At 46.6% G+C, this 9,903-nt stretch overlaps 1 protein-coding gene across 1 annotated transcript in view; it reads left to right on the forward strand.

Annotated features, from left to right (window-relative positions):
- The first annotated feature begins 4,766 nt into the window (after positions 1 to 4,766).
- Cd74 (CD74 molecule, major histocompatibility complex, class II invariant chain) overlaps positions 4,767 to 9,903 on the forward strand; it is a 9,882-nt gene continuing 4,745 nt past the window's right edge. Inside the window, exons 1-3 of the mRNA XM_013025484.1 lie at positions 4,767 to 4,909; positions 9,290 to 9,462; positions 9,622 to 9,815. Of these exons, the coding sequence (XP_012880938.1) occupies positions 4,833 to 4,909; positions 9,290 to 9,462; positions 9,622 to 9,815 (444 nt within the window). The 5' untranslated portion in view covers positions 4,767 to 4,832. The remainder of the gene's footprint in view (positions 4,910 to 9,289; positions 9,463 to 9,621; positions 9,816 to 9,903) is intronic.

Below are 9,903 nucleotides of genomic sequence, written 5' to 3' on the forward strand. Positions count from 1 at the left end.
ATCACTGAGTTTTCCGACAGGTCTTCCTTTTGTCTCCATGAACTGCTTAACTTGATGCTTCAGTTCATAAAAACCTCATGAGTTTCTGTGCCATTGATGGTGATAAGCAAGATCTCCATACTCCAAGTCAAGATCATTCAATAATTCCTTAAACTGACAGCTGTTAAACTGCTTTTAACAAAATGTGTGTATGACTCTACTGTTGACATCACATTGTTGAACTGCAATGATTGTGCACAAAGACTTTCTTAGTATATGATGAAATGACATATTATTAAGTTATTTGGATTAAGACTGAAATAAGGGCTAGGAATGTGGCTTAGTAGTAGAGTACTGTCTACCATGAATGAAGCCCTGGGTTTGATTCTTCTGTACCACATAAATAGAAAAAGCCAGAAGTGGCACTGTGGCTCAATTAGTAGAGTGCTAGCCTTGAGCAAAAAGAAGTTCAAGGACAGTGCCCAGGCAATGAGTTCAAGACTCAGGACTGGCAAAAAAAACAAAACAAAACAAAACTGAAATAAACCAGGAACTGATGGCTCAGGACTATAATCTCAGGAACCTAAGATCTACAGATCACAGCTCAAAGCCAGTCCAGGGAATCAAAAAAAATTTTTTTGGTCGGTCTTGGGGCTTGAACTCTGGGCCTGGGTGCTGTCCCTGCACTCTTCAGCTCAAGGCAAGTGCTACCGCTTGAGCCACAGCACCACTTCTGGTTTTCTCGTGGTTAATTGGAAATAAGAGTCTCACTACTCTCCTGCCAGGCTGACTTTGAACTATGATCCTCAGATCTCTGTCTCCTGAGTAGCTAGGATTACAGGCATGAGCCACCTAAGCTAAGAGTATCAATTTTAAGTAAAATAAGCACATGAGAACATGAGGCCCTCAGTACAAGCTCTAATACTGGCAAACAAAACAAAACACTGAAATTATTGTGTGTGTGTTGGTCCTGGGCTTGAATTCAGAGCTTCAGCATTTTCCCTGAGCTTCTTTTGCTCAAGGCTATCATTCTTCCAATTGAGCTCCACTTCTAGCTATTTTAGTAGTTTATTGGGGCTAATAGTCTCATGGATTTTCCTGCCAGCGTTGGCTTTGAACTACAATCCTCAGATCTCATCCTCCTAAGTAGCTAAGATTATAGATGTGAGCTACTGGTGTCCAGTTAACTTTTTAAATACTAGCTCAAGATTTTAATTGGTAAAAACAAGTCTCTTAAACAAGTCCTCACCTCTTATAGTGCCATGCATAGCTCCTAGTGACAGTAGTTCTTGCTTGTCATACTGTAGTTATCCCACACACAAAGCCAGCTGTGCAGGTGTTAAATGCATGTCTCATTACAAGCCAGAGAGAAAATCCTTTAAGGTCTTTTTTTTTTTTTTTTTGGTTGGAAGTAGGGCCTGAATTCTGGGCCTGGGCACTGTCCCTCATCTCTTCAGCTCAAGGCTAGTGCTCTACCACTTGAGCCACAGTGCCACTTCTGGCTTTTTCTGCTTATGTGATGCTGAGGAATCGAACCCAGGGCTTCATGCATGCGAGGCAAGCGCTCTACCATTGAGCCACCTTCCCAGCCCCCCTTCAATGTCTTAAAATATCTTGTGCTAAGTCAGGAATCTGATGTGCAGTGGTGAGATGGGTCAAACTAACACTCTGTGTGTGTGTGTGTGTGTGTGTGTGTGTGTGTGTGTATGTGTGTGTGTGTGCGTGCATGCATGCGTGCATGCGCATCCCCCTCCCCCCAGGCCTAGGTGCTATCCCTTTTTTTTTTTTTGGTCATGGATCTTGAACTCTGGGCCTGGGCACTGTCCCTCAGCTCTTCAGCTCAAAGCTAGTGCTCTACCACTTGAGCTACAGCACCACTTCTGGTTTTCTGGTGGTTTATTGGAGATGAGAGTCTCACAGATTTTCCTGCCTGGGCTAGCTTTGAACTGTGATCCTCAGATTTCAGCCTCCTGAATAGCTAGGATTACAGGCGTAAGTCACAGGTGCCCAGGTTCTTTAAGGATTCTTGATCACAGATATACAGACAAATGTTGGTTTGGAGTTATCTATATTGACAAGGAAATCAACAACATCGTTGATCTTGGAGGCAAGATCATCAGCCTGAAGGGGAGACATCTCCTTGCACCTTCTCTCATCATGGATCTGTAGTTTTGCCACAGTGTGTTAATATTCTCACATGTACACTCTCAGCCTATCTGGCACTGACTGGCTTGAGTCATCACAATACAGGTGGACTGGCTACAGGGAGCTAATGGCAAGTACACTTGAGCAGCCTGTTGTGTACTTGTCTATCCTATGGTGGACATTCCTTGATTGTCCTTCCAAATCCTTGGGATTCACTTAATATAACTTTATGTTGCTATGAATAAAGTTTCTGGATTGACTGAACTTTGAAACCTTCCTACAGTTGTCTTGGCCAGGCCAGACCAAATGCCTTCCTAGGCCTTCCATGGCCTGCAGACTGGACATTTCCCACCTCAGCTCCAACTGAATCTTTTCCCCAACAGGTGCTATCATTCACCAGTCTTGGGGTTCAGGATGGTGACAGAAGAAAAAGTCCTGGCTTCTGTTCCCTGTATTTGGGAAGAAGCTTCCAGTCTGTTCTCTGGGAGGGAGTGAAGCACTCGGGCTCACACTGCTCTATTACCAGTGGATTAGGAAGGACACAGAAGACCAGTCAGATAAAGAGGTATACCAGGTGAGGTGGATGGGAAGGATTTCTGGCACAAGAAAATCTGTAGAATGGGGTGAAACACTCTCCTGGGGCAAGGGCACAGAAGCCCTGTTGAGAGATTTTATGGAAGTTCCATGATGAAGACATGAAGAAATAATTGACCAGCAGTGGCTAAACTCCATTTCATTCCTTCTTCTCCCTCAATGTCCCAAGCCTTTCTGCACATGGTTGGTTCCTCTGGCAACCAGTCCCCATCCTGAAGCTGATGGGCAGCTTTCAGCCACCAGTCATCTTGTTTTTCTTTTTGCCAGTGCTGGGACTTGAACTCTGAGCCTGGGCGCTGTCCTTGATCTCCTTTTGCTCAAGGATAGTGTTCTACCACCTGAGTCACAGCTCCTCTTCCAGCTCTTTCTGTGATTAATTAAAGATAAGAGTCTCACAGACTTTCCTGCCTGGACAGGCTTGGAACCTCAGTCCTCAGATCTCAGCCTCCTGAGTAGCTAGGATTACAGGTATGAGCCACTGAAACTTGGCCAAAAAGACATCTTTTTTTTTTTTTTTCTGGTCGTAGGGCTTGAACTCAGGGTTTAGGTGCTGTCTCTGAGCCTCTTTGTGCTCAAGGCTAGCCATCTACCATTTGAGTCACAGTGCCACTTCCAGTTTTGAGTGGTTAATTGGAGATAAGAGTCTCATGGGGATTTTTTCCTGCCTGGACTGGCTTTGAACCAATGATCCTCAGATCTCAGCCTTCTGAGTATCTAGGATTACAGGTGGGAGCCACCAGCACCTGGCTTAAGCCTGCCCTTTTTTTGCTCAAGGCTAGTGCTCTACCACTAGAGCCACAGCACCACTTCCAGCTTTTTCTGTTTATGTGGTACTGAGGAATCGAATCCAGGGTTTCATGCATGCTGGCAAGCATTCCACCACTAAGCCACATTCCTAGCCCCAAAAAGACATTTTAAAGCTGGGCACTGGTGGCTTACTCCTGAAATTCTAACTACTCAGGAGCCTGAGATCTGAGGATTTAAGTTCAAACCAGGCTGGACAGACAAATCTGAGACTCTTCTCCAATTATCAGCAAAAAGCCAGAAGTGGAGGCATGGCTCCACATGGAGCCAGCCTTGAGTGAAAAAGCCAAGTAAGAGGACAGGGCTTTAAGCTTAAGACCCAGTACTAGTACAGAAACAACCAATAAACATCACTCCAAAATTCCAAGGTCTTAGCAGCTGTTGTGTCAAGAACTAGAGACAGAGATCAAACATATTTCTTACTATGTCAGTGTACAGGTACAGAAACAAGGTGATAAAACTTTGCCAATACTGTTCAATCTCCCCTGAGCCCTTTGCCAGCTCTTCCTTTTTCACTCCCTGAAGAGGCCCCCATTCTCCTGCATTTGAACCACATAATTTCAGTATTAGGAAGAGAGTAGAATAGCTAAGAACACAAGGGCTCCAGGCCTCAGGGGCTCCACCTGGAACGAAGGTACTACAACATGAGCATGACAGTCACTGTGTCTGACACAAAGGAGGTTTAGAAAATGGTGGCAAGTATTACTGTTAGAGCCTTCACACCAATACTCTCAGATGGGCTGAGTCCATGTTAGGTAAGGGAGAAGAGACCTTACCTAAGCTCACAGGGGAGACATAAACCCTCCTTGCCCAATGAGAAATGAAGACAAATAAAAGACTTTCTGCTTCAAAGTGATTTGCTGTCAAGGGAGAATATTTGTTTGCCTGTTTCTGGAAACATACAAAGAGCCTTATGAATCCAAAGGTCTGCCTGGAAACAAGTGATGAGATTCCTGGTCAGCCAATGAGATTGTGCTGGCCTTTCTACCTGCCTGGGGAGCTCCCCTTCCCCTTCCTCCCCCCAGATAAGAGGCAACTTTGCTTGAGTGGGTATTTCCAACTTGGTGGCTTTCACTTCCACATCTACCAGGTAGGTGGAGTGTCCTCCTGTGGACCAATCAGATTCCTCCTCAGCACCAACTTTAAGAAGTTAGCAGAGGCTCGGGTCCCAGACTACTTGGTGGTGGCGGCAGCAGCAGCAGCAGCAGCAGCAGCAGCAGCAGCAGCAGCAGCAGCAGCAGCAGCAGCAGCAGCAACAGCAGCAACAGCAGCAGCAGCAAAGACCGTGGGGAAGACCAGAGGCCAAAGCCATGGAAGACCAGAGTGATTTAATCTCTAACCACGAGCAACTGCCCATATTGGGTCAGCGCCCTGGAACCCAGGAGAGGTATGTGTGAACACCAGAAGAGGGCAAATTCTAGATAATTCAGACTTGCAGGTATCCAGGAACACTAGCCTGAGTCACATGAAGGTGGCCTTGACTCTTTGGTGCCAACACTGACTTTCTGAGTGATTTTGAGCCAGTCTCTGTCCTCTCTGGTTCTTAGTTCCCTCCCTTGAAAATGAGCAAGGGTTTGTAAATTTCTCTTTCTTTCTTTCTCTCTCTCTTTTTGTTTCTTTCCTTCTTCTTCTTTTTTTTTTTGCTAGTCATGGGGCCTGAACTCAGGGCCTGGGCGCTGTCTCTCAGCTCTTCAGCTCAAGGCTAGCACTCTATCATTTGAGCCACTTCCGGCTTTTTCTGCTTATGTGGTGCTGAGGAATCGAACCCAGGGCCTTATACATGCAAGGCAAGCACTCTACCACTGAGCTACCTTCGGAGCCCTGGGTTTGTCAATTTCTCTGTACAATTCTCCCTCCTCACTTCTGAAAATCAGAAGAGAGCCCGAATTTGCCCCCTAGAGCTGCTCACGATTGAGAATTTCACCTATCACCCTTGAAGCTGGGCTATAAATCCCAGGTTAGAAAATTTGGACCAAATTTAAAAATGTTCTGGATCCTAGTGGAGGAAGTTTCTAAAAGAGGATGCTAGAAGCAGTTCCTCACAGAGTTCCCCAATTCCAGTGGGCACAGGTATCTGAGTGAAGGGAATCAGCCTCTCTGTGAGGGGCAGAGGAAAGCGTCTGCGATCACAGCTGCAGTTCAGAGTGCAGGCAGGAGCCCTGACTGAGTTTCTAGAAGGGGCTCAGGGTCAATGTATGGCATATGGTGCTCTGGACCCCTCTTTCACAGCAAAAAGTTGGCACGGCTATCTAGAGAACCCCTGGCCCCTATCCCAGACACAAGATTGCCTCAACCATGTATTTCCCCCTGAAACTCCCTAAATGTGATTAAATTCAGCTGCCCGCCCCCATACCCATTACTTCAGGAAGTAATTTGTTATCTGTAGAGACTTGCAGCCAGATGTGATGTCAGCTGTTGCCAGGCAGACAGGAGCTTGAGAGAGACTCTGAAAGAAGTCATGTGAAGGTAACTATAGAGTATTAGAGCAGCAGCCTGTGAACTCCCATGGCTATCCTATGGGACCCCATCTCCTCCTATCTGTTGTGAGGAATGGATTCGGGTCCAGTTTCTGCTAGTGCCATGGGTGGACCTTGGATAAATCACTGCTTCTCTATAGGTCTCAATAATAATAACTATGGCCTCAATAATAGTTCTCATCTATTCTGCTGGTTACCAGTCCTCATCAACTGTTTATCTGATTACGTCCCAGGCAGATACCAAAAGCTAAACTTCATTCTTTGTGATCTTGAGTTGGGCATATTTATCACCATTTTTACACAAAATTCGGGCTTATATGGTTAATTAACTTGCCTGAGCTCACACAGCTGGTGTACTTGAGACAAAAAGATTTTCTTTTCTTTTGTTGGTTGTGGGGCCTGAACTCTGGGCCTGATCCTCAGCCCTTCAGCTCAAGGCTAGTGCTCTACCACTGGAGCCACAGCGTCACTTCTGGCTTTTTCTGCTTATGTGGTGCTGAGGAATCAAACCTAGGGCTTCATGCATGCAAGGCAAGCTCTCTACCAGTGAGCCAGCCCATGAGACAGCATTTAAACCAGGACTTAGTTTGACTTCAATTTGAGCTCCCTTTAGAAGGCAGGATTTGTGGGGAGCAGAGATGTAGTCTTCTGACCATAGGCCACCCAGTGAGTTGCAGATCCATGTGGACTCAGTGTTCAGAGAGGGTGGCCCGCCCGTCAGTTTCTCTTGTTTTCACTTTAGTTCTAAAGACTGACCTAGCCCTGTGTGCTCAGGCCATCACAGACCAAACCTCATTCAGAGCCTTTCCTGAACACTTCTGCCCGGCAACAGCTATATCATGGTTGTTGCTAGTTCTGATTGGCTCCTGACTTTGGCCAATTACTTTTTTTTTTTAATTCCACAAGGAGACAAAGCAAAGGAGGAAGTGAAAAGGGGAAGTGACAAGAGCTGCATTGTAGCAGAGCCAGGGGATAGGCAACTGAGGGGCATAAAGAGGAAGGAAGTCTGATGCTCACCTTAACTATTAGCTCCTCTGAGAACAGTACTTTATTTACCTATAGAGCATTAATAACATGCTCACTATGAAGCCAAAAATGTTACTCCATTTTCTTATTTACTTCTCTTTTAGTTAATCCTCTTTTTGTCTGTGTTAGGCTAAGTGATTTTTTTCCATGGTCCCAATGCTAAGTAAGTGACAGAGCCAGGATTCCAAGCCAGGTTACATGATCTCATTTTCAATAGGAATCTGTCAGTTTATTTGCTTTTTTCTTTTTCTTTTTTTTTTTTTGTCGGTCATGGGGCTTAAACTCTGGGCCTAAGTGCTTCAGCTCAAGGCTAGTCCTCTACCACTTGAGCTACAAACACCACTTCTGTTTTTATCTGGTGGTTAATTGTTAATTGGAGATAAGAGTTTCACGGCCTTTCCTGCCTAGGCTGGCTTTGAACTGTGATCCTCAGATTTCAGCCTCCTGAGTAGCTAGGATTAAAGGTGTGAGCCACGGTTTTATTTGCTTTTTGAGAGGAGAAGGCCCTGGGCTTCCATAAACTCACATGGTGTGAGGAAAAGCCAGGACTAGAACTAGGTGTAGGTTGTACTCTGGGGTGCCCGAGTGCAAGTGGTGAAGCTTGAACTAAACTTGTTACTGGCTTTAGAGCCCAGGCTAATCCTTTGGGAAGGTCAAGAAGTGGAATTTGTTTCCCCGTCTTGCTGATCTCCTCCCTTTCCCCTTACAATAGTGTTTCTCCCTTGTCCTGGACCTTAGAACAGGAAGCAAGGAGGGCTGGCAAGCATAGAGCCAATGAGAATGAGCCATGTCTGTGACATCATGAGTTACTAGGCAGAAGGGTGTCTTAAGCGGTTCCTAAAACTATCCTCACTGGAGTAAGGGGGCAAGGATGCATCCTGACAATTTCTAGCAGGGTGTGCCTTGGCCAGTTTAAGCAGCTGTAACAGAATACCAAAGGCTGGTAGTTTATAACGAACAAGTTGATTCCTCACCATACTGGAGACTGGGAAGCCCAAGATCAAGTGTTTGCATCTGGCTGTGATTTTACAAGGCAGAAAACAGAAGGGAGAAAAAAACCCAGTCCCTCTGCCAAAGTTTCTATTCCCATTCATCATCATATTGGCATCAGATGAATTTGAGGGGATCTGTTGAGATGATGACAGGATCCCAGTAGTCCCCTCACACTCTCTGGGTGAGTGGAGGGAGGACAGGGTCCTGTATAGTAACATGTGTTTGCACCCTGGAACCCTGAGGTTTGAGGGTCTGACCACCCCTCATTGGGCAGCTGACCAGTCCAAAGAACATGAGTAGTTCAGCTAGGCATAGATGCCTACAGTTCTGCAGATATCACCATGAGATAATTCTGTGCTCATTGTTAGATCTTGTTTGCAAGAAGAAAGCCAAAGCCAAGGCAGATGAAAGCATTAGGGCTCAAAGGCTGTCCAGGACACACAGAAAATCTGGTGTAGGAATGTCCCTGCGGGGTAATGCCAAACTCCTAGACTGTCCAGGCTCCACTTCCCCTTTTCAAAAGGTCCACTTTTCCTTCCCTTTTCTCCTTAAATCTGATCTCACTGCCCAGGGGTGGGAGGAAACACTCCTTATATGGTAAATGGCATGTGCCTTTTTTGCTAACAACAACAACAACAAAACCACAACTCAAGCCAGGCATCAGTGGGTCAGGCCTGTAATTCTAGCAACTCAAAAGGCTGAGATATGAGTATTGTGGTTTGAAGCCAGCCTTGTCAGGAAAATCTGTAAGACTCTTATCTCCACTAACCTACCCAATAAGGCAGAAGTGGAGCTGTGGCTCCAGTGATAGAGCTCTAGCCTTGAGCAAAAAGAAGCTCAGGGACAGCACTTAGACCTTGAGTTCAAGCTCCAGGACTGTCCCCCAAAGTAATAATAATGATAATAAAAATAATAAAAAAAAACAGTGAGGGTTGCCTTGATCCTCGAAAGGTCCTCACGGCAGAGGTAACAAAGGAGGCACTCCTACTTTGACTGCAAGATGGCACAACCAGGTGCCAAGAGGGCAAGGAACTTGACTCCTTCTCATTCAAACAGTCCAAGGGAAGCTCTGGGATTTCTACTTAAGAGGACTTTAGGAACCTGAGTGGTTGAAAGAATCTGGGAGTGTCTTTAAGCTGCACGTCCACCGGGAGTTCAGTGAATGGGTTTAACGTGTGTCTGTTAGGGTGGCTAACAGACATATTCCCTTACACTCTGTCACTGGAACAGCTCCTTGCATTAGCCTCTGACTTAAACCCCTCTCTCTACAGGAAGTGCAGCCGTGGAGCCCTCTACACAGGCTTCTCAGTCCTGGTGGCTCTGCTCCTGGCTGGCCAGGCCACCACTGCCTACTTTCTGTATCAGCAGCAGGGCCGGCTGAACAAGCTGACAGTCACCTCCCAGAACCTGCAGCTGGAGAACCTGCGCATGAAGCTTCCCAAGCGTGTGTATCCACTTTCCTCACCACTCCACTGTTTCTCACCTTAGAGAGCACACCTCTGTACCTAACCAGGCCACTGTCCACTCCCTTGGGGGCTAAGATCAGTCCCTGACCCCTCCTGGGCACGGGGACCACACTCATGTTGTACTCCCTTCCCCCCAGCCCCCAAGCCGGTGAACCAGATTCGGATGGCTACCCCCATGCTGATGCAGGCACTGCCCATGGAGAGTCTGCTTCACGGGGTAAGGACAGCTGAGGGAAGAGGGAGGGGAGTGCTATCCAGCCTGGATCCAGGGAGGACAGGTGCCAAGGGGAGAAATCTTCTCTGCTGGGGAGGAGTAGGGCACACCTCAGGGTGAGAGGACAAAGCTATTCTGGTCATCTAGGAGGGCCCAGTACCTTCCTCTCCCCCAGTCTGGTTCACAAAGTACTTATTTTCAATAG

The sequence above is a fragment of the Dipodomys ordii genome, unplaced genomic scaffold (assembly GCF_000151885.1).
Source record: "Dipodomys ordii isolate 6190 unplaced genomic scaffold, Dord_2.0 Scaffold85, whole genome shotgun sequence".
Classification (NCBI taxonomy): domain Eukaryota; kingdom Metazoa; phylum Chordata; class Mammalia; order Rodentia; family Heteromyidae; genus Dipodomys; species Dipodomys ordii.